The 24,406-nt window shown below is 43.4% G+C and overlaps 3 protein-coding genes across 4 annotated transcripts in view; 1 reads left to right on the top strand and 2 right to left on the bottom strand.

Annotated features, from left to right (window-relative positions):
- Positions 1-12,679, bottom strand: part of LMLN (leishmanolysin like peptidase) — an 89,489-nt gene extending 76,810 nt beyond the window's left edge. For both annotated transcript variants that reach the window (XM_041771403.1, XM_041771413.1), the window contains exon 1: positions 12,448-12,679. In XM_041771403.1, coding sequence (XP_041627337.1) covers positions 12,448-12,666 — 219 coding nt within the window. In that variant the 5' untranslated portion in view covers positions 12,667-12,679. The remainder of the gene's footprint in view (positions 1-12,447) is intronic.
- Positions 12,680-15,826: 3,147 nt separating this feature from the next.
- On the bottom strand, positions 15,827-19,017 carry RPL35A (ribosomal protein L35a). Its single transcript, XM_041764127.1, has 5 exons — positions 18,948-19,017; positions 18,256-18,300; positions 17,904-18,056; positions 16,677-16,821; positions 15,827-15,887 (listed from the first exon to the last, which is right to left on the bottom strand). The coding sequence occupies exons 2-5, from the start codon at positions 18,264-18,266 to the stop codon at positions 15,864-15,866; spliced, it is 333 nt and encodes a 110-aa protein (XP_041620061.1). The 5' UTR covers positions 18,267-18,300; positions 18,948-19,017; the 3' UTR covers positions 15,827-15,863.
- Positions 19,018-19,281: 264 nt separating this feature from the next.
- The window catches only part of IQCG (IQ motif containing G), a 48,594-nt gene continuing 43,469 nt past the window's right edge, over positions 19,282-24,406 (top strand). The window contains exons 1-2 of the mRNA XM_041746160.1: positions 19,282-19,566; positions 23,174-23,242. Of these exons, the coding sequence (XP_041602094.1) occupies positions 23,235-23,242 (8 nt within the window). The 5' untranslated portion in view covers positions 19,282-19,566; positions 23,174-23,234. The remainder of the gene's footprint in view (positions 19,567-23,173; positions 23,243-24,406) is intronic.

Genomic DNA, 24,406 nt, shown 5'->3' with positions numbered 1-24,406 from the left:
CTCAGCCATAAATGAAAGCAGGAAATCTCGCCATTTATGACAACATAGACTTAGAAGGTATTATGCTAGTGAAGTAAGTCAGAGAAAGACAACATGATTTTACTTATATGTAGAATCTAAAAAAACAAAACAGGGGCGCCTGGGTGGCCCAGTCGGTTGAGCATCTGCCTTCAGCTCAGGTCATGATCTCAGGGTCCTGTGATTGAGTCTCTTTCATTGGCTTCCTTGCTCCACAGGAGCCTGCTTCTTTCTCTGTCTCTGCCTCTCTCTCTCTCTCTCTCATAAACAAACAAACAAACAAACAAACTTAAAAAAACAAAATAAAAAATGAACAAAAACCAAAAAGCAGATTAAAAAATACAGAAAACAAACTGGTGGTTGCCAGAGGAGAGGGAGGTGGGGAGATAGGCAAAATAGATGAAGGAGATAAAGAGCTATAGACTTCTAGTTATATAAACAAGTCACAGGGATAAAAAGTACAGCATAGGAAATCTAGTCAACAACATTGTAATAACATTGTATAACGACAGATGGTAACTACATTTTTCCTGGTGAGCATTTTATAATGTATATAATTGTTAACTCACTATGTTGTACACCTAAAACTAATATTATACATCAACTATACTTCAATTAAAACTTTTCAAAAAGGAAAAAAATAGAGCAATAGATCAATGGAACAGAAAACAGAGCCCCAAAATAGGCCCATATAAATACGGTCAACTGATCTTTTACAAAGAAGTAAAGGTAATACAATGGAGCAAAGAAGTCTTTTCAACAAAAGCTACTGGAACAACTGGACATCCACATTAAAAATAAAAAAAGAACCCAGAGACAGACCTTATGCCATACCTTCATAAAAATTAACTCAAGATGGAGTACAAATGTAAAAGTAAAAAGTAAAAATGTAAAAAGTAAAAATGTAAAAAGTAAAACATAAATGTAAAAGTAAACATAAAACATAAAAGTAAAACATAAAACTCTTAGACAATATCATAGGAGAAAACCTAGACAATGTTGGGTAGGGCAATGACTTTTTAGATACAACACTAAATGGGGCGCCTGGGTGGCTCAGTCAGTTAAATGTCTCACTCCTGGTTTCAGCTCAGGTTATGATGAGATCGAGCCCAGCAACAAGCCCAGCAACAAGCCCAGTATCAGGTTCTACCTTAGTGGGGAGTCTGCTTGAAAATTCCCTCCCTCTACCCCTGACTCATGCACATGCTTGCTTGCTTGCTCTCTCTCTCTCTCAAATAGATGGATCTTAAAAAAAAAAAAAAAAAGATACAACACTAAAAAACTGATCCAAGAAATAAATAATTGATAAATCTGAGTTTATTAAAATTAAAAACTTATGCTCTATGAAGGATAACATGAAGAGAATAAGAAGATAATCCACAGACTGGAAGAAAAATATTTGCAAAAGACACATCTTGATAAAGGACTATTACACAAAATATACAAAGAAGTCTTAAAACTCAATAAGAAAATGAACAGTTCAATTAAAAACTGGGCAAAAGATCTAAACAAACAAGCATATGAAAAGATGCTCCATATTATGTCATCAGGGAAATGCAAATTAAAACAATGAAATTCTACGGCCCATTTATTAGAATGACCAAAATCTGGAACAGGGACAATACTAAATGCTGCCAAAGATGTGGAGCAACAGGAACTCTCATTCATTGTTGGTGGAAATGCAAAACAGCACAGCCACTCAGGAAGACAGTTTGGCAGTTTCTTACAAAAGAAAATATCCTCATCAATACAACTGAGCAACTGTGCTCTTTGGTATTTACTCAAATGAGTTAAAAATTATGTACAAAGACATCTGTATACAGAAAACCTACATACCAATTGTATTTGTCCCCCATCAAGAAATGTATCCCATCAAGAATGATCATAATGTGAACTATGAATTCTGGGTGATTACAATGTGCCAATAGAGGTTCATCAATTGTAACAAAAGTACCACTCTGGTTGGGGATGTTGGTAATGGGGGAATCTATGCACGTGCGGGGGAACACGGTGTTTGGGAAATCTTTATACCTTCTTCTCAGTTCTGCAGTAAAACTAAAACTGCTCTAAAAAGTAGTCTTTAATTAAAAAAAAAAAAAAAAAAAACGGAGATCAGAAGACAATGGAACAAATAGTTAAAGTGCCTGCCAAAGGAAGTCCATATACAATGAAATTACCCTTCAAAAATGAAGAGGACATAAATATATTTCAGAAAAACAAAAATTAAGAGAATTCATCACCAGCACATTTATTTCCCGCACTATAAGAAATCTAAAGGAAGTTCTTCATGGTCATGCAAATGACACTAAATGGTATCTTGGATCTTAGTTCAGGCTGCTATAATAGAATATCATAAACTGGGTGGCTTATAAACATCGGAAATTTATTTCTCACAACTTTGAAGACTAGTAGGTCCAAGATCAACATGTTTGAAGACTGGGCGTCTGGTGATGGCCCCCTACTTGTTTTCTTTTCTTTTCTTTTCCTTTTTTAATTTTTTAAATTTATTTATGATAGTCACAGAGAGAGAGAGAGAGGCAGAGACACAGGCAGAGGGAGAAGCAGGCTCCATGCACCGGGAGCCCGACGTGGGACTCGATCCCGGGTCCCCAGGATCGCGCCCTGGGCCAAAGGCAGGCGCTAAACCGCTGCGCCACCCAGGGATCCCCCCCACTACTTGTCTTCTTTTCTTTTCTTTTTTTTTTATGATAGTCACACAGAGAGAGAGAGAGAGAGGCAGAGACACAGGCAGAGGGAGAAGCAAGCCCCATGCACCGGGAGCCTGATGTGGGATTCGATCCCAGGTCTCCAGGATCGCGCCCTGGGCCAAAGGCAGGCACCAAACCACTGTGCCACCCAGGGATCCCCCCCTACTTGTTTTCTAAGGCCATAATCTTACTGTGTCCTTTGGCACAAGAGGCAAAGGAGCTTTCTGGGGTCTCTTTCATAAGGGTATTATTAATTTTACTCATTATGGCTCTGCTGTCATGACCTGATTATCCCACTTCCTAACCATCATAATGGGAGTTAGGATCTTAACATATGAATTTTGGAGGGGACATAAACATTCAGTCTTTTGCAGATCTTGGAACCTGAATGGTAATCAGTTCCCTACATTGATATAAAATTTCCCAAAGTGATAAGATAGGTTCATTGTGCCTAATGTATTAATAGAAACAATATATTTTATGCTGAACACTTGTTTACTCTTCAGAGTGAAATTTTAGTGACTGAAATTATGACTACGTGACCAATATCATACAAAAACCCTGGACATATAGGCTCAGATGAGCTTCCTTGTCAGACAACATTTTGTGCTTGCAGTTCAAAGTTACAGCTGAAGGAATTAAGCATATCCTACGTGACTCAACTAGGAGAGGACTCTTGTAAGCTTGCGCCTGCTTTCCTCCAGTCTTTGCTCTATGAGCTTTTTCTCTTTGCTGATTATGCTTTGTATCCTTTCACTGTAATAAATCTTAGCTTGAGTACAACTATGTGTCAAGTCCTGTGAGTCTTCTAGCAAATCACGAAACCCGAGGTGGTCTTGGAGACCCTCAACATAATAACACACATTCTTATTTTCTTTTTTGTTTAGAGACATTAACTTTTTAAATTTAAAATTGGAAAATTATAATTTGAGAGTTATAATATATGTAGAGGAAATATATAACAATAGCAAAATGGTGAAATCTAACCAAAAGAAAAATGATTAAGCAAATAAACAAAAAGCAGAATCAGACAGGGGCTCCTGGGTGGCTCACTCAGTTAAGCATCTGCCTTCATTTCAGGTCATGATCTTGGGGTCTTGGAATCAAGCCCCTCACTGTACTCTATGCTTGGCAGGGAGTCTGCTTCTCCTTCTCACCTCCCTCTGTGCTCTTTCAAATAAAAAAATAAAACCTTAAAAAAAAAAAAAAAGGCAGAATCAAACTGATGGGCCAGACAGAAAGGGGGTGAAGAGATGGGCAAAAGGGGTGAAGGGGAATGGGAGATATAGGCTTCCAGTCATAGAATCTATAAATCAGGAATAAAAGGTACAGCACAGGAAACTGTTAGAGTCAGTGATATTCTAATGTGTTGTATGTGACAGACGATAGCTACACTTGTGGTGAGTTTAGCATCAGGTATAAACTTGTTAAATCACTGTGTTGCACACCCAAAACTAATGTAACACTGTGTGTCAACTACACTTAAATTAAAAGGGAGAACCTGGCTGGTTCAGTCAGTGGAGCAGGCAGCTGATCGCACAGTTGTTGAGTTCAAGCCTCATGTTGGGTAGAGAGATTACTTAAAAATAAAAATCTTAAGAAGAAAAAAAAAAGCAAAATGACCACGGTGCAAATAAAACTATAGTATTTTAAAGTTCCTAGATTTAACATGAATATTAACTTTAAGTAGATGCTATAAATACACGACTCATAATCTAATCATGCATACAAATATATCGCATCTTATTGTAGTTTAATTAAGCTTCAATTTAAAAAGTAGAGATATAACTAAAAAGTCAACAGAAGAATCAAATTAGAATATTAAAGGAGAACAGAGAAAATGAAAAGGTGAAACAGAGAAAATAAGTAGCTAAATTGCAGACCCAAATTCAACTATGTGAATAATCCCATTAAATGTAAATAGACTTGGGACACCTGGGTGGCTCAGGGGTTGGATGTCTGCCTTTGGCTCAGGGTGTGATCCCAGGTCTGGGGATCAAGTCCTCCATCAGGCTCCCTATGAGGAGCCTGCTTCTCCCTCTGCCTATGTCTCTGTCTCTCTCTTTCTGTCTCTCATAAATAAAAAAATCTTTTTTAAAAAATGTAAATAGACTGAACATTCCCATTAAAAAGCAGAGATTGTTAGAGTAAGTAGCAGAGCAAGATCCAACTATTTGCTATTTTTAAGAAACCTATTTTAACTATAAAGACCTAAAGGGGTTGAAAGCATAAGAATGGAAAAATACACATCATGTAAACATTGATAAAAAGAAAGCCAGAATATTATTAGACAAAGTATACTTCAAAGCAAGGAATATTATCAGGGATAAAGAGAGACACAATAGGGGATCCCTGGGTGGCGCAGCAGTTTGGCGGCCTGCCTTTGGCCCAGGGCGCGATCCGGGAGACCCAGGATCGAATCCCACGTCGGGCTCCCAGTACATGGAGCCTGCTTCTCCCTCTGCCTCTCTCTCTCTCTCTGTGACTATCATAAATAAATAAAAATTTATTTTTTTATTTTTTTAATAAATGAAAATTAAAAAAAAGAGAGACACAATACATATTGCTAAATGGGTCAATTCAACAAATCAATTAACTGGAAAACTAAAAGATAACAGAGAAATCAATAAAACTAAGAGCTAATTCCTTGAGAATACTAATATAACTGATAAACCTCTAAGCAGACTGACCAAGAGAAAGAGATAACACCAACTGCCAATATCAAGAATGAAACATAAGACATTACAGACTTTATAGACTGTGATAGTGTGACTTACAATAGGAAATGTTTTTGGTTTTTGTCCCATTTCTGGCACAGAGCTCTTAAACTCTTCGAATTACCTAAGTGATAAGAGTAATAAAGATGTCTTTAAAAAAAAGAGGGATCCCTGGGTGGTTCAGTGGTTTAGCACCTGCCTTCTTTGGCCCAGGGCGTGATCCTGGAGTCCCAGATCGAGTCCCACTTCAGGCTCCCTGCATGAGCCTGCTTCTCCCTCTGCCTGTGTCTCTGCCTCTGTGTGTCTCTCATGAATAAATAAAATCAAAAAAAAAAAAAAAAAAGATTTTCTTTTTAAAGTTGAGAGAGAGAGAGAGAGAGAGAGAGAGCATGTGCATGAGTACAAGGTGGAAAGGGGCAAAGGGAGAAGCAGACTCTCCACTGAGCAGAGAGCTTGATATGGGTCTTGATCCCAGGACCCTGAGGTCACAACCTGAGCCAAAGGCAGATGCTTAACTGACTGAGCCACCCAGGCACCACAATAAAGGTGTTTTTTGTTATGTGAATGAGGTGACTTTTGGAAAGCATCTGAGTATGGGACTAGCTGCCAGTGGAGCTAACCATGTGATCAGAGAGTTGGAACTTTCAGTCTCCACTCATTCCATCTCTGAGGAGAGAGGGGTCATAGATTGAGTTCAATCCCTAATGGCTTATGATTTAATCAATCATGTCTAGGTAATGATGACTCTATAAAACCGAAAAGGATGGGGTTTGATGAGTTTCCTGTTGGTGAACATTGTTACACTCAGAAATAAAACTGGTTATTTTTCCAGCAAAAATGGGTTTATTTGAGAATAGCAGAGAATTGCAATCCAGGACAAGCATGCTACAAGAAAACCATAGGCAAGTCTGAAGAACAAAAGAGGAATACTAGTCTTTTATAGAGTGGAAAAGGAAACTTGGAGGGCGTTATAAGCAAAATGTCCACTGGAATAAACTGGAAGTTTGAAATATAATGGCTTTCCATTGGCTTAGTTGTAACAATCTCTCATTGGCTGGACTATTGCAAGGCAAGGAGGAAAAACCTTCTTCCAGCTGGGACAGTAAAGTAGTATCCACATGCAAGGCCCATCCCTACCTGGTAGGTCTGCAATTGCCGATGAGTGCTAGGACATGAGAGCTCCTTCTTGCTGACCTCCCTGCTCCATGCTAAATGAAGTTTCCTTTTATTAATTTTCACATCACGCGAAAGAGACTCCTGGAGAACGGAATGCTCTGATGGGGGGAAACTCCTCACCTTTTCTCTATACCTTGCCCTATGCATTTCTTCCATCTAGTTGTTCCTGAATTATACTCTTTTATAATAAACCAGTAATCCACTAGTTAATTTTTTCTCTGAGTTCTGTGAGCTGCTCTATCAAATTAATCCAACCCAAGGAAGGGGTTACTGGAAACTCTAAAGTCATTTGATTAGAAGCTCAGGTGACAGTCTGGATTTACAACTGGTGTCTGAAATGGTGGAGTGGGGGCCAGTCTTGTAAACTGTGGAATCTGATGCTATCACTGGGTTGATAAGTGTCAGAAATGAGTTTCAGCTTGTGTTGCTTAGTGGTGTGTGGAAAAACCCCTCATACACTGGAATTGGTACCAGAACCCTTTGCAGACATTTAAAAGATCAAGACAATATTAAGAAAAACTTTATATCCATAAATTTGTTAACTTCAATGAAATGAAATTATCTGAAAGACATAACTTTTCAAAACACAATCAAGGGATGCCTGGGTGGCTCAGTGGTTGCGCATCTTCCTTTGGCTTAGGTTGTGATGCCTGGAGACAGGGTACGGAGTCTGCATCTGGCTCCCTGCGGGGAGCCTACTTCTCCCTCTGCCTATGTCAGTCTCTTTCTGTCTCTCAAGAATAAATAAAATCTTAAAAAAAAAAAAATGAGAACAACTGTTGCCTGGAGTATCTGGATGAATGGGAGACTGGCGCAGGATGGGGTAGGGATCTTTCTGAACACATAGAAATGTTCTGTATCATGTGATTGCAAGTTTCACACGGAAGTACATGATTGCAATTATTGCATTTCAATATATGTAAGTTTTACCAGAAAACTTTTAGGGGCACCTGGCTGGCTCAGTTGGTAGAGCATACCACTCTTGATCCTGGGGTTACGGGTTAGATCCCCATGTTGGTCATGGAGATTACTTCAAACAAACAAACAAACAAAAAACCTTTTAAAATAATATATATATTTTTTTAGAGGGGAGAGGGGCAAAGGGAGAGAGAGAACCCCAAGCAGGCTCCACTCCCAGCAGAGTCCCACGTGGAACTTGATCTCACAACTCTGAGGCTGTGACCTGGGCTGAAATCAAAAGTCAGACGAGGTATTAATCACCTGAGTCTCCCAGTGTGGGACCCAGGAAATCAACAAAATCCCCTACCCCTGGACAAGCAGAGCAGGACTGACTCTATATTGGGCTGCACCCACCCGTGCTGACCTGCTTATTACTTACGGCACTGCCCCGCCCTAATCAAAGACCAGGGCACACCCTCACCGGAAATCCGGACCAGCCTGACTGTGCAACTTTCTGCGTATCCCATGGGCCACCGGCCCCTATAAAGTTGCTAAGCCTCTTAGTCTTGGGGTCCAAGTCCCTGCTCCGCTGCGTCGGGTGTACTTGGACTCAGGCTCGAGCTTGTAAATAAACCCTCGTGTGATTGCATCGGTGTCGGCTCCTCGGTGGTTTCTCGGATTGGCGATCTTGGGGACAACACCCAGGTGCCCCAACAACAAACTTAAAAGTAACAATAACAAGTGAGAAGATGGAGAATGGGCGGAAGTAAACAAGAATGAGAGAATAAAGTAAGAGCTCGGTGATAGGTCCATGGGAGTTCATTATACTATTTCATTTTTTGGTTTTAATTAACATGATTAAAAAAATGAAACTTAGAGGTTTTAGTTGAAAACAAGTTAAATGTGTCAAAAAAAAATTTTTGAGTAGGTTCTAGATCCAACATGGAACTGAGAGACCAAGAGTTTCAAACTCTACCAACTGAGCCAGCCAGTTGCCTCCTCACCCTCCCCACCTCCGTATTTTTTTTCCAACATGTTTTGTACTTCCCATGACAATAAAAAAAAATGTGAATTTCTTATAGCATTTAACAGAAGTGTAGTCACTAGTAGGAGTACAATGAAGAATTCTTGCTTATACTTTTTTCTTTTTTTTTTTTTTTTTAAGATTTCGTTTATTTATTCAGGAAAGACACACCGAGAGAGAGGCAGGGACACAGGCAGAGGGAGAAGCAGGCTCCGTGCAGGGAGCCAGATGTGGGACTCGATCCCGGGCTTCCAGGATCAGGCCCTGGGCTGAAGGAGGTGCTAAACCGCTGAGCCACCCAGGGAGCCCTTGCTTATACTTTATATTTAGGTAAAAGCTAAGGCAATGGTTAGAGGGACTTGCTATTACATAGTCTATGAAGTACTAGGAATATTTACTAAGGATGAGAAGTCTCAAAAAGTACCTAACAGATTGCTTTTAATATCTGAAGCACTGTCACTATTGAATTTGTTTAACCAAGAGGCATAAATAGGAATAGTGGGTGGAAGTTTCAGGAAGAGTTTTCAGCTCCATAAAAGAAAAACTTTATACTGATGATCTTCAAAAAGTAAAGGGGCTGTCTCTGGCAATAATCTCCCTATCCACGGAGATATTCAAATATAGATTGGAGTTTTGAATGCCTGCAACCACTAGAAGCAGCAGCTATTTAGGTTCCCTCTAGTGGAGAGATTTTGCAGTTCTTGGAATAGATTTCTCTTACCGTAATCTAAATTCAAAGAAAGCAGCACAGGGTTTTGCAGAAATTTTTTTTAAAAGATTTTATTTATTTATTCACGAGACACACAGAGAGAAAGAGGAAAAGACACAGGCAGAGGGAGAAACAGGCTCCATGTAGGGAGCCCAATGTGGGACTCAATCCCGGGTCTCTAGAATCACGCTCTGTGCTGAAGGCTGCGCTAAACTGCTGAGCCACCCGGGCTGCCCCCCCCCTTTTTTTTTTTTTAAAGAATTCATCAGGGATGGAAGAATTGGGGATATATTGTTTAAAGGTACAAACTTGGGATCCCTGGGTGGCGCAGCGGTTTGGCGCCTGCCTTTGGCCCAGGGCGCGATCCTGGAGACCCAGGATCGAATCCCACGTCGGGCTCCCGGAGCATGGAGCCTGCTTCTCCCTCTGCCTGTGTCTCTGCCTCTCTCTCTATCTCTCTGTGACTATCATAAATAAATAAAAATTAAAAAATAAATTTAAAAAAAAAAAAAAAAAAAAAAAAAAAAAAAAAAAAAAAAAAAAAAAAAAAATAAAGGTACAAACTTAAAAAAAAAATAAAAAATAAAAAAAAATAAAAAAATAAAGGTACAAACTTGCAACCAGTAAATAAATAAGCCCTGGAGTAATACATAGCATAATGACTATAGCCAACAATACTGTATTATAAACTTAAAAGTTGCCAAGGGACTAAAAATAAATAAAACTCAGCCAAAATGCAGTGTCATGATAAAAGCTGGAATACAGCTACAAGCTCCAAACTTAATATTTTGGCACATATGGTTATGAACAGTTATGTACAGAACTTTTTGTAAATTACACAAAAATGAGTGGTCTTGGGTTTCTGGGCTGAACTGGAAATTTCTAGGTCAGTCTTTCTGGGTAAAGTAATTAGATAAATCATAAATTCAATCAGAACAGGCTGCCTTGCCCTAGGGACTCTATCACCTTTCCTCAAAGAACACTGATTATTATGGGCTACATACTGTGGAGGAATCAAAGACATAAACCTCCTCTGAAGGAACCTTACAGTTTTAACTACAAAAGCAAGACTACAAAGAAATGCATGAGAAATACCACCCCCCACCCCCAGCAGTGCGTGGTCAAGCAAACACCAGAAGAGAGTACAGGTAAGACACACTAGGAAGGGTTTAGAGCACTCTGCTAGAGTCTTGAACTTAGGGAACTTAAGCGAGGACTGAAAGGAGGTAGAGGGAGGCAAATGGAGTGTAAGGTGGTCAGCACCTGCAGGGCAGGAGAACAGGTAAAGCTGGTGACGTGGTCAAGTAACTCGAAAACAAGCCTGAATTTTGTCTTCAGAGAACCCCCGATATCCTCTCCATGCCTTTAGCTCCCCTATCAACTTCTTCCCGAACCTTTCGATCAGTAAGCCCCAAAGTGTGGTCTTTGGACAAGTTATCATCATCAACTCCCTGGGCAGCAAGTTATCATCATCAACTCCCTGGACAGCAAGTTACCATCATCAACTTCCTGGGCAAAAAATTATGGTCATCAAAACTCCCTGGGCAGCAAGTTATCGTCATCAGCTCCCTGGGCAGCAAGTTATCATCATCAACTCCCTGGACAGCAAGTTACCATCATCAACTTCCTGGGCAAAAAATTATGGTCATCAACTCCCTGGGCAGCAAGTTATCACCATCAGCTCCCTGGACAAGTTATCGCCATCAGCTCCCTGGACAAGTTATTGCCATCAGCTCCCTGTGCAGCAAGTTATCATCATCAACTCCCTGGGCAGCAAGTTATGGTCATCAGCTCCCTGGGCAGCAAGTTATCATCCTTAGCTCCCTGGGCAGCAAGTTACGGTCATCAGCTCCCTGGGCAGCAAGTTATCGTCATCAGCTCCCTGGGCAGCAAGTTATGGTCATCAACTCCCTGGGCAGCAAGTTATCGTCATCAACTCCCTGGGCAGCAAGTTATGGTCATCAACTCCCTGGGCAGCAAGTAATCGCCATCAGCTCCCTGGGCAGCAAGTTATCATCATCACCTCCCTGGGCAGCAAGTTATCGCCATCAGCTCCCTGGACAAGTTATCGCCATCAGCTCCCTGGGCAGCAAGTTATGGTCATCAACTCCCTGGGCAGCAAGTTATCGTCATCAACTCCCTGGGCAGCAAGTTATCACCATCACCTCCCTGGGCAGCAAGTTATCACCATCAGCTCCCTGGGCAGCAAGTTATCATCATCAACTCTCTGGGCAGCAAGTTATCGCCATCAGCTCCCTGGACAAGTTATCGTCATCAACTCTCTGGGCAGCAAGTTATCGCCATCAGCTCCCTGGGCAGCAAGTTATCGTCATCAACTCTCTGGGCAGCAAGTTATCGCCATCAGCTCCCTGGACAAGTTATCATCATCAACTCTCTGGGCAGCAAGTTATCGCCATCAGCTCCCTGGACAAGTTGTCATCATCAACACCCTGGAACTGGACCCGCCAACTCTGGGCGCGCCGCAGACCCCACGAGCCCGGACGGAGGGGCTGGGCCCGCGATGTGCCGTGGCGAGTCCCTCGCGCCATCCCGACGCCCCGCGAGCCAGACCCGCCAGGCACCAGGGTCCGCACGGGCCGGCCGCCGCGCCGGCGGAGGGGCGGGGGGCCCGGAGGAAGCCCCGCAGGAGCACGGGCGCTCGCTCCCCGCAGCTGCAGCGGCCTCCGCTCGGGCAGCCGCCGGCCGCACCGTGCTCCGCGGCTTCCCAGGGGCTCCGCCTCCGCCGCCTCCGCCAGGGCGCCTTCCGGGACAAGCAGGGGGAGACCAGGGGCGGGACCCACGTTCCCGGGGGAGCAGCCCGCTCTAAGTCGTCCCCACTTCAAGGGCGGCCTGGTCCCCGCCTGCGGATGACCGCCAATGACGGAGCGACCCGGGGCCAGCGGGCTGGGCTCCTCGGCGCGCGCTCGCCTCGGGAGCGCACTGGCCCTTTAAGAAACTTTCCTGCCGCCGCCGCCGCCGCCGCCCATCTGGGCCGCGGGCCGACCCCGAGTCCCCAGCGACACCCGGGAGCGGCCGGGTCGCGGCCTCGCGGCCCCAGGCAGCCCCCCAGGAGCGCAGCTTCCGGGCCGGTTTCGCGCTCCACTCCCCCCCACCGTGTTCCAGCAGCTGCCTCCGCCTCGGCGGCGCCCGCTCCCCCCACCCTCGCGGCCCCGCCGCCGCCCCTCCGCGCCCTACCTCGGCCTCCGAGGGGACGCGGTGCCGGCAGGGAGGGGAACTGTGCAAGGAGACAGGGACAGACGTGGAGCTAGCCCAGAGGCCGCCCAGCAGGAGGAGCACGCCTCGGGCCCACGAAGACCGGCGCCAGCGCCGCTGGCTAGGGCCGGGCCCGGGGCCGGAGGAACCGGCGACTCCCTCCCGCCCGGCCGCCATCTTCGGGCCGAGCGTCGTTACCATGGAGTGCGTGCGGTCTCCGCCCCGGCCCCGCCCCCCGGCGCCGGCCCCGCCCCCCGCGCAGAGCCGGCTCTCGATTGGCCAGCACGGCCCACAGTTGGCCGGGTCGGAGCCGCGTCACGTCCGCTGCGTCTCCGGGCGAAGCCCGCCCCTGCAGGCCGCCTAGCGGCACACGTGGGTTGGGCTGGAGCCGACTGGGGTGGGGTTGGAGGGACGTCACCTGGGCTAGGCATCCGCTAGGTGCCGGGCGGCTTCAACTGCGGGGAATCCTAACGGTTTAGCCCTCTGTACCAAAGAGGAGTGGAATTCTCACTTCTACTTTTTACCCTCAGTCACCAATTTTAGGCCCATTTCTTAACTAAAGTCATGTTATAAATCAACGTTTTCCTTCCTTTCCAACTCCATCCCTTAACTTCTATTAAAACAACTAGGGATGCTCGGCCGGCTCAGTCAGTACAGCACACTCTTGATCATACACATTGGGTGTAGAGCCTACAACCCTGCAAAAAAAAAAACAAGAATTGAAACTGCATTTAACCCAGGAACGGACCAGGTGGCTCTTTGACATTAGGGAAACTACCTTCAAACTAGGCCAGGAGTTAACTATAAAACACCGAATACTGGAAAATTTCCTCAGGCCCATTAAGCTAATAAAATTAGTGACTGGAAGCACTGAATTGGAACAGTTGTTTAACCCGAACTGAATACTATAAATTACTATATTAGGAACTGTGGGGATAGGAAAGAAAGGATGGCGCCAAAATTGCACTGTTCAGAGGTCCTGGGTGGCTCAGTCGGTTGAGTGTCTGCCTTTGGCAACGGTGGTAATCCCAGGAGTGGCGACCCCAGGATCATGGGATGGAGTCCCACATGGGGCTCTCTGCTCATCGGGGAGTTGGCTTCCCCCTCTGTAGCTCCCCCCAGCTCATGCTCTCTCAAATCTCAAAAAACATATTGTACAATTCATTGGTAGAAGATCATGTACTGAAATTCAAGGGTGGGGCAGTCTACCAATTAAGGCTCATCACCTAAGAAGTCTATCATTCCACAACTAGTGGAAATTGGGATCCCAAGCCAAATTTATCACTTTCAGGATGTGCTTTTTCCACTACAAGACCACAAAGAAACTGAATTCTGAACACAAACCACCACCAGTCAACATCAAGCTTAGTTTTAACAGTAGTGTCATACTGAGGCTGTTTCATGACCCAGCCAACCAACTGCTAACCAAGTTCGTTTCTCTGAAACAGGATTCTCCAATGGTACCTTTGGCTTCAGGACTCTCCCCAAAACTCATGGCAAGAGAAATACATAAAGCACCCTCTCCCAAGTGCTTGCTGTACTAAATCAGCTGAAGAGGATGAATTTGTGTGCAAGGCTGTATTGCCTCTGCATTTACTCAAGTCATAAAAGGAGTCTCAGCCTTCTCTTCTCAAATGCCCACCACTTCGTGTTTATCTACCTCTATTACCCTACCATCATCCTACTCACTAAACTCCCACAAAGGTTACAGGCTTTATGAGCTTTCCTTCTCTGTATGCCTAATCTAGACCTGGATATCCATCTGCCTTCCTGGACATGTTCACAACTGAGTATCCTAGTTTCCTCAAACTCACCAACATCCCCCCCCGCCCCATGATCTCCAACTTTGTAAATGCACCATTACCTACCCTGAAAAGCTAGGAACATGTCATGTTTGAAGACTGCTCAATCGATTGGCCTTTAAATTCTCTTAATCCTTAGTACCATACACAAGACCGTGCATAATCTTAGTTTTCTATTTACTTTCCAATTATTGCCCACAATAGGTTTCAGATATACTACATAATCTAGTTGAAGATTTCGTCAAATGCCTTCTGGTTTCACAGAAATCCTGAAGGCCAGTTTTTCTGAAATACCTCCCCAAACATTTCTTCCCTATTCTTGGTCACCCCAAGAGTACTGACAATTCTTTGCAGCATCTGGGTGGCCTAGTTGGTTAAGCAGCCCACTTGATTTGGGTTCAGATCAAGGTCTTGGTCATGAGATCTGGCTCCAAACTCCTTTCCATTTGTCCCTGCCGGGGCCCCAACCTGTGCACTCTTAAAAAAAAAAAAAAAAAAAACTACTGATACGTCTATTTAAATAGCACAACAAAATACTTATAAATTGTTGTTTTTCAACAATTAAAATCGAGTAGCTCTGAAACTGGTACTTCCTGCCATTTAACCAGATTTGTCAATGTCAATCTCCTTAGGTTCTAGTGACCTTATCATGGCCATGAGGAAAACACGACTAATGCCGGACCAAGCTGCATCTGACCCATCCACCTCATTTGCCTTGAAGCCATTCTTCCTAAATCTGCCCAAATGGGTCTGGCAATACAAATACAAAGCTATTTCTGTGAAAGCAGATTTTTCCTTCCAACAGCAACTTTGGCTTGAGGGCCACCATGAGACTAAGCACACCTTTCTTAGAACTGCTGTATGCTACCCAATCCTTTCCTCTATCTCCTTCAAACGTCCTTCTCACCCGCCCCCTACCACCCTATACATATTTAGCATGCTAATTGTTTCTTGGCATCTGCTTCTTAGAGAAGCTACCTATAATTAAAAACTGTAAAAGGGGGCAGCACCTGGGTGGCTCAGTGGTTGAGTGTCTGCCTTTGGCTCAGGGTATGATCGCAGGGTCCTGGGATTGAGTCCTGCATCAGGCTTCTCTGCTTACGTCTCTGCCTCTCTCATGAATAAATAAAATCTTAAAAGTGAGTTATAGATCCGTTCTGATGTGGAAACCTGGGTGAATGTCATGGTATATATCTGTACTGGCTAATATTTCCGGCTTCTGTCCTTCCTGGAATATGTGGTCTCCATTTGCAAAAAAGCTTTTCAAAGAACATGATGTGCTCCATCACTTTAAACCTTCCAACACACTCCTTCCCACTGCTTCCAATCAAAGCTTGTTTCCTTCCCCCATCATGGAAGAAAGGCCTTGTATTTAAGATACTCTATCCTCCCTATCCTCTTAAAACTCTCCTACTGTCTACATCTCTATAATTGCCATTACATATAGCTCCCTGGCTTCCTTGTGCTCTGAAAATGCTGGATAATCACCACCATTTAAATACAGCAACCTGAATTTAGGAGAAAGAAAATGTTAAGCCATTTAACAAAAATACAAGAGAACAAATCTACACCTTTATTTATTTACTTTTCATAAGTTTAAATCCTTGAGGGGTACAGCATCTAGGAAGAAAGAAAACAGCGTAATTAGATGGATGTTATATACAAATATATAAACGTTACTGAGTACAACAATATGGATAAACCTCCCACTGTTCCACTACCCATCTCTAAAAGGGAGAGAACCAAGTTCTTCTTGTATCTAGACAAACACATTTTAAGAACCAGTACCAGGAGCACTGAAAATCCATTTAACTTTGCTTCTTCCAGGGACAATGTAAAAACCTCCTGATGAAAAATTTCAATGGCTCGGCAGGGTTCAAAAGTACCCTGGGACCCCCAAGAATATAGCCCTGTCTACTATAAATGAACGCTAACTAAGGAAAACAGTAACTATTTTAGAAAACCACAGGATCTAAACTCAAGGACTTGAGCCAAGTTGTGGGACCTAGAAACACAAGCATCAGTTTTCTATTAAAATAAGGCTACTAACACCTACTGTAACAAGACTGTCATGATGAAGAGATGAGAATATCCTGAATTATGCCAGGAAATGTGAATTTTTCTAATAATCACTTCTACGTCCAATAAATTGTTCATTTACATACTATCCCCCTCACCCAAGCTTTAGCAAAATCTGAAATCTAGGTACAATCCTTTTGAACACATTGCATTCACTTTTCCTTCTACTGCCATGAATCTGTTTCATAACATATCTACACAGATGATTTTGAAGCAACAACCCATTTAAAATGTGACATTTTAAAATCACATTAGTTTTTAGAGATCAGAGCCCGAACTCCTGAGCTTAGTTTGACTCAACAATTTCATACTGCTAATAACTGTACTTACCACGCGGATTCTGTGGCCAATGGCTTTCGCAGGAAGGTTGCTTCGGAATTTGGCACGAACCATGCCGCTGTTTCCATGAGCACGAGTTACTTTTCCCCAGATTACTCTGGTTTTGTTTGGTTTGCCACCAGGAGTTACTGTGTTGCTGGTTTTAAAGGAGGATGAAAGAGGTATGAGAACCCAGGCAGCCAGAATAGTGTAACACAAATTCAAGGTGATTTCTAGTCAGTGGCTCACAAATGCAGTTAGCCACTAAGATATCGGAGAAACTAAAATCCCTGGGGCATCATTCATTCAACAAATATTTGAGTAACTATTGTATGCCAGACACTTATACAAATTATTTTTTTTAAGTCTGCAAAATACAAAATAGTAGTTTACAAAATAACTCCCTTTCAGATAACCCAGTAGGTAAGTAAGATATATAGAATGTAAGATAGTAGCTGCAATATTTTTTTTTTTAAAAACACAGAAAGGCTGAAGGTATGGAGTAAATCCTAGCTGGGCTTAACAGTAGATATAGGGAGCCCTGAATGACTAGGGTCCTAAAGCCTCCTTAATGACCCTTGTTTTTACTAAAGGCAGGGAGAGTTGGAATCTGAGCAATGTACAGATGATCTGAGTTATAATTTTAAAGTATCATTCTCGTTCCAGGAAGAATGGCGGTGGGGGGGGGGGGGGGGGGGAGACGGGGGGATGAAAGCTATGTCCCCAGAGATTTTCACTGGTTTAATGAATAAAAGAATCAAGGCCCCAGACACATTTTTAAACACCTATACAACATAATTTCAAGAAAGCAACAAAGTGAATCAAGGTACATGAGATAACGAGATAACGTAAGGAATCGGTTCCTTCCTTGAAACAGTCAATAGCTGAAATCTTTCTAAATGCCGAGGATACCTAAATGCAACACTACCCAGACAAGTAACAACCTTCTATGACCTCCTACAAAATTCCTTAAAGATTCAAAGTACAGGGCAGGGATCCCTGGGGTCCTGGGATCGAATCCCACGTTGGGCTCCCTGCATGGAGCCTGCTTCTCCCTCTGCCTCTCTCTTTCTCTGTCTCATGAATAAATAAATAACATCTTTAAAAAAAAATTCAAAGTACAAAACACAAAAGTACCAACTGCTTTGCCAACATCTTTTGACTCTCTTCTCCTTTGAATAGGAAAATGCCACAAATCTCAACTAAAAAATGCAAGAGGCATTAACACTATGAACTTACTTCTTTGCTTTGTAGACGTAAGCACATCGCTTGCCGAGATAGAACTCAGTTTCATCTCGAGCATAAACACCTTCGATCTTAAGTAGAGCTGTGTGCTCCCTCTGGTTCCGGAGACCCCGTTTATAGCCGGCAAAAATGGCCTTGGACCAAAGCCTGAGACAAAATAGAGTGACCATAAGTCGTGCAAAGATCTGGTTTCACTGGAAGAGCTCACCTGTAACGAGCTCTACTCAAAAGTCACCTGCAGCGAACATCTAATCCGCCCCCCCCCCCGCCAGTTTTCAGCAAACGTTTGATATTTTTTTTTACAGATGCAAAAAAATAATAATAATAATATTTATAAAGTCTGTACCTTCCAGACATAGTCGTCGCTTTAGGAGTCCTGTTCCCAGCAGGCCTTAAAACAAAAAGAACCAGTTTAAAATCTTGCAAAAGCACGTTTCCCGCCCAGTCCGCTCTCGGTAGCGCTCGGCATCTGACGGGAAGTCTCTCCGGTGGGAGACACCTCGGGGAGGACCGGCTTCGTAGTCAAGGAAACAGCTCCTGGAGACGCCGAAAGGATGCCCCGGGCGAACTCAGGCCACGCCGGGTAGGACGGGGGGGGGGGGGGGGGAAGAAAAGCGAGGAATCGGAGAAGCACACAAAATAGAGGCGGGAGCACCGAATGGGAAAGGCAAGGCTGAGGAAGGGGAGCTCGTAGACATAACCAGGTCTGGAGTGGGAGCGTCTTGAGGGAAAAAATAAAATAAAATACAAAAAGGGCTCATCCTAAGGGAGCCACTGCCTCAAACGGGCGAACGGCCTTTATCCCTCCGCTAAGGCCCAAGCAGCAACGGCGGTGACGGGAGCGCCGGTTCCCCGGGAGTCCGGGCACCGGCACCATCGGCCCCGCATCTCCGCCATCCTGGCCTCCCCGCCGCTGGAATCCACGGCGCTCGCTCGCTGACACAGCCTCCGAGCCGCACCAGCGCCCCGCCGAAGCACAGGGCTCGTCTCACCGCACTTAATCGGCCCCCAAAGCTCAGGAGCTGGGGCTCTCCTCACCTCCACAGGCTCCAAGATGGCGGAAAGAGAGAGGCGAGGTCCCCCCGCGTGGCCTTGTGGGATAAACACCTCTCCGCCCCCCCCCCGGTTTAGGCGTCTAACGCAACCGCCAAAAAAAAAAAGGAAAAAAAAAGAAAAAGAAAAAGCCTCAGCTGTTGTCTTTGACTGAAAGAAACGACTACATTCGAGAGCACTCTTACAGGTCTTTCTCTGAGCGCTTTTATCTTTGAGAGTTGTACTATATGTGGTTTTTGAAACAGAGGGAGGCAAGAGGATAGCCAGCTAAAGGAGGACGAGAAAAGGTCCCCGGAGCTTCGCGTTGCCATAGAAACAGCAGGGCTTGGTTCCTGCAGCCGGGTGCAGGCTGCCGCCCCGCCTCGGGAACCCCAGACTGGATTCGCCCACGTGGGAGCATCTTTCTCTCTTACTAGGAGTAGGGAGGATGGAGACTCTCGGGTCCTAGCGCGGAAGAGAAAGGGCAGGAGCAGGAGGGCAGGAGGAGCTCTTCTCTTTACGCACCACTCCCCCCACCTCACCCCTTTCCTCCTCCTCCTCTCTCATCTCTTTGCAGAAACGTCCTCCAAGTTCCTAACCTGCAGTCCTTCGTTTGGACTCCAGAGTGAGTATTGCCGCCTTTTAAAGAGCAGCTACACGGGTAGCTGTGGGGCGCCCAAGCACCGCGCCTGCGCGAAGTGGGTCTCTAGCAAATCCTGGCAGGTGATGGGAAGATAGGCTAGTGGGCGTCTGACCATTGCAGGTTTATTTGGGTTTCCCTCCGGGTTCATTCATTTGTTTCAGCAGTTTATTGAACGACTACTATGTACCGAGCTCTGCTCTTGGCTCGGAGGACCCTGCAGGAAACGAAACCACGGAATTCTCTGCCTTCTTGAGCTTACAGACCTGTCCTAGGAAGGGAAGCAAGACCCTAAGCAAGCAAAATATATGGCACATGAGCAGGTAACATGAGAAAAATGTTCTCTATGGAGAAAAAAAAGAATGAAGCCGGGATGCCACTGTAAAGAAGGCTTTTAAAAAAATTATATATATATAATTGAAATGAAATTAATTATTTCATTCATATTATAATTATATAATATATAATTGAATGAAAATGAAAAAAGAAGGCTTTTACTCTGAGATGAGAAACCAATTTGAGCATTTCTGTATGGAGGAGAGACTCAATCTGACTTCCATTTTAACAGGGTCAAAATTTAAACAAAAAAAAGAAAAGAAGGCTTTTACTCTGAGATAAGAAGCTAATTTGAGCAGTTCTGTATGGAGGAGAGAGACTCAATCTGACTTCCATTTTAATAGGGTCACTCTGTTGAGATGGAAGGGAAGCAAGAACAGCGCGGAGATCCATTAGGAGGCTCTTGCAATGATCATGATAAGATCATGGCTTGCAGACAGGGGTGATAAGTACTGGACTTCTGAATATATTTTAAATGTAATGCTGATCGGATTTGCTGATGGGTAAGGAATGGGAGAGAAGAGTAAAGGATGACCCCAAAGCTTTATGAGATATCTATAAATCATATTTAAGGTCCTCTCTTAAATACATCAGGATAGGGGATCCCTGGGTGGCGCAGCGGTTTAGTGCCTGCCTTTGGCCCAGGGCGCGATCCTGGAGTCCCGGGATCGAGTCCCATGTGGGGCTCCCAGCATGGAGCCTGCTTCTCCCTCCTCTTGTGTCTCTGCCTCTCTCTATATATATATCTATCATAAATAAATAAATAATCTATCTATTTTTTAAAAAATACATCAGGATAGAGTGTACGTACCTTACGACCCACTCCCTCTATCCAGTTTTTTCTGTCCCAGAAATATACTAAAAATCCCACTATTAAATGTGCTAGAAATCCAAATGTTAAGTAGTCCTGAGAGGAATAAAACCTTAAAGGTGAGTTTCGTTCCTTTGTTCATTCATTTGTTCTACAAATACTTCTTGAGCAGAGTGCTTGAAACAGGATATAAACAGCATCACTATCACGTTTCTGCTTTCATGACACTTAAAAGCCTAGTGGGGGCAAAACAGTAACATTACAAATTGTGAAGAGAGCTCTGTAGGAAAATAAAAGTGCAGTGATTGACCAGAGGAATCCTGATCCAGTCTGATGAATGAGGGAAAGTGTCACCCACAGAAATGTCCTTTAAGGCATTTTTCAAATTGCAGGTGTAGGCCCAGTAGCAGATTGTAATTATAATACTTTTTAGGCAAAATATATGATAGAATCAAAAGTGTCAGAATATGGCACATGTTAAATGTAAATTGGTATATGAAACTTGTTTCAGTTATTTGCCTGTATGCATACTTAAGTATATGTCTGTGTGTGCACAGTGTATATAAAAATCTGTGTATATAGGTCATTGCATCAGTCGGTGTTGCCCTGGATGGAAACAATGATAGAGTTCAGAATTTCATAAAGGCTCTGTGTACAAAACTGTAGGCAAGAGTGAAATTCTAAGGGATGACATAGTCTCCAGGGTCGTAGGGCAGAAATAGTTACCCAAGCCCCCAAGCAAGAGCAACGTAGAGAATATTGCCTGACTGGTGCCATGGCCTTTGACAGAGAAACTTAGCCCAACCAATGATGATTTGGCAGGGAGGGAACTGGGAGGATAAACACTTGATCTTACTCTCCTACACTTAATGGAATCTCCTGTTGATGTGCCCCATATGGGTCAGTCTCTTGGGGTACAAGAAATGGTGAAGATTAGATTTAGAAATGACAGATACCTAGCAAAATGCCACTGATTTAGGCTGGTTCCTGATGGACCAGTGGGATTTTACAAGATGAAGAGTGAGGGGAAGAGTGGTCCAAATAGAAGGAATAACGTGTGTAAAGACCCTGAGTTGGAAGGGGGCATGATTCCATAGAAGATTGAAAGAAGTCCATTAAGACTGGAGCCATGAGAGCAAGAATAGGGCAGTGCCAAGTGGATATCTGAAGAGGAACAGAGCAGGCCAGACCATGCAGGCCTTATGGGCCAAGTTTAGAATTTTTAGCTTTTGTCCTAGGGCAATGGGAAACCATGGAAGGATTCTAAGGAAAGACAGGATCAAATTTTTAGTTTAAAAAAAATTGATTTTCAATTTTAAAAAGATCACCTCCAATTTGGGGGCTGTTACAGTTGTTCAAGAAACAACAGTCAGGTCCAGCATGGTGTTGGGGGACATGGAAATAGAAGATAAAATCCACAGGACTTAGTGATGGTTTGGATTGGGAAATGCTGGGGTCAAGATGAAGGAGGAATACTCCTAGATTTCTAGCATTAAGAAATGGGAAACCAGAAGAGCATGAACATGCTGGATACTGCGTTAGCATAGCCCTGTCTTACCTGCATGAAGCACATTTACCTATGCCCCAAGCCTAAAAATAGAGAAACAACAATAACACATCAAAAGAACAAAAATCTTTATACCATGATACTTCCTCTTAACACTGCTGTTGTACCAGAAAATTTGGCTAGTTTGGAGTATCTTTTTTTTTTTTTCAGTTTGCATAAAGATTCTGTTTATATGTTTTCACTTTTACATAAGAGACTTCTGTTGTATGAGACATGTTTGTATCAGCCTTCTTGGGATCACCTTATTGTGGACAAAACCATACTGGAAACGAAACTATTTATTATTCATTTAGCCTAGAGTAAAATTCTTCATCTGGCATTGTCATCATAAAGCTTTTTTAAGCAGAAAGAATTTTGGCTTATGGAGGGGTAACATCTTGGTAGTAACAACACACTGATTTTCAGGAGAAATACAGCCTTTCAAAAAAAAAAAAAGAAAGAAAGAAAGAAATACAGCCTTTCTAAGTACAGTCTCAAGTGTTCTTTTAAGTCCAGGCGCAATTAATGTTGCTGTCTGGCAGACCAGTGAAATGGAATGCTCAAATTAAATATTTTAGAATCAGAATAACGGAAAAGTAAATCTATTACATAGATATTGCCAGTTAAAAATCAGAATTTAATAAAAATATGAAACCCATGTTGTATATTAATTTACCATGAGACTCAAAGATGCATTTATCAATAATTGTATTTGTCAGTAATTAAGCTGACTACCTAATAGTCCTACATCACATGATGCCAGAGTTTCTTCCATCTCTGGGACTGCTCTAATAAGCAAAAAGAAAGGATAAGCTGAAGCTCTTTTGAAAGGGTATGGAAATAATTTAAATGTCATTCAACGCTCTCTTAAACTAATCTGTGTTTTCTTCCCATTTTAGGTGACTGCATTTTTTGTGAAATTGTAAATGTACCATTGAAGTTACAACTAATTTAAGAAGAATGGAAGAGTATGTTCAAAATTCCAATGTGTTTTGTATACGTATTTGTTTACTTATCTACTATTTGAATTGTGCCTTATGTTAAATTCATTTATCTATTGCTGTGAACAAAGTACTCCAAAGCTTAGTAACTTAAAATGTCAACTTTTATTATTTCACATGGTTTCTGTGGGTCAGGAATTTGGGAACAGCTTTGCTGGATGGTTCTAGCTTGGGGTCTGTCATAAGGTTGAAGTTGGCCAGGGTTTCAATCATCTGAAAATTTGGGGCTGGAAGATCCACTTCCAACATAGCTCATTTACAAAGCTGGGGAGTTGATACTGGCTGTTGGCAAGAGGCATTAGTTCCACACCCTCAAAAACTTCCCCAAAGAGCTGCTTAAGTGTCCTCATGACAAAGCAGCTGGCTTTTTACAGAGTGGGAGATATGAGAAGGAGAGTAAGGGAGAAGCTGCAATGTCTTTTATCACCTAACGGTAGAACCCACAGTATCTTCCTGGTTACGTAGGGTAGTTAGTCCTATTAATGTCGGGGAGACTGCAAGGCTATGATTACAAGAAGGTGAGAATCATATGGGTCCATTTTGGAGATTGACTACTACATACTGTTTTTGTTTGTTTGTAAAGATTTTTATTCATGAGACACACACACACAGAGAGGCAGAGACACAGGCAGAGGGAGAAGCAGGCTCCCTGCGGGGAGCCTGATGCGGGACTGACTGGATCCCAGGACTCCAGGATCACACCCTGAGCAGAAGGCAAACGCACAACCGCTGAGCCATCCAGGTGTCGATGTTTTTATTTTTTTTTTTTAAGTAAACTCTGTGCCGGACATGGGACTCCAACTCACAACCCCGAGGTTAAGAGTCACATGCTACACTGACTGAGCCAGCCAGGTGCTCCTGCCACATTCTGTTTTTCATTAATCATGAGACACTTTTGATTAGCATTTAAAGATGTTGCTAGAAAAAAAAAGTTAATTTGGGCTCAAATTCAAATTGGCTAAGCATGGCCAAATAGTATGGTTAACACAGAGTTACTAAACAGTAAGTGGAGGGACGCCTGGGTGGCTCAGCCGTTGAGCGCCTGCTTTAAGCTCAGGGCGTGATCCTGGAGTTTTCGGATGGAGTCTCACATCAGGCTCCCTGCAGGGAGTGGCTTGCCTTTGGTTGGTC

The sequence above is a fragment of the Vulpes lagopus genome, chromosome 1 (assembly GCF_018345385.1).
Source record: "Vulpes lagopus strain Blue_001 chromosome 1, ASM1834538v1, whole genome shotgun sequence".
In the NCBI taxonomy this organism is placed as follows: Eukaryota; Metazoa; Chordata; class Mammalia; order Carnivora; family Canidae; genus Vulpes; species Vulpes lagopus.
The sequence above is the reverse complement of the archived record's forward strand: the minus strand, read 5'-3'. Positions and strand labels throughout refer to the sequence as shown.

Coding starts and splice junctions, on each gene's coding strand:
- RPL35A (XM_041764127.1), bottom strand. Junction 16,822..17,903: donor TACGTCTACAAAGCAAAGAA/GTAAGTTCATAG, acceptor CTTTAAAACCAG/CAACACAGTAACTCCTGGTG. Junction 15,888..16,676: donor TTGGCCACAGAATCCGCGTG/GTAAGTACAGTT, acceptor CTTTCTTCCTAG/ATGCTGTACCCCTCAAGGAT.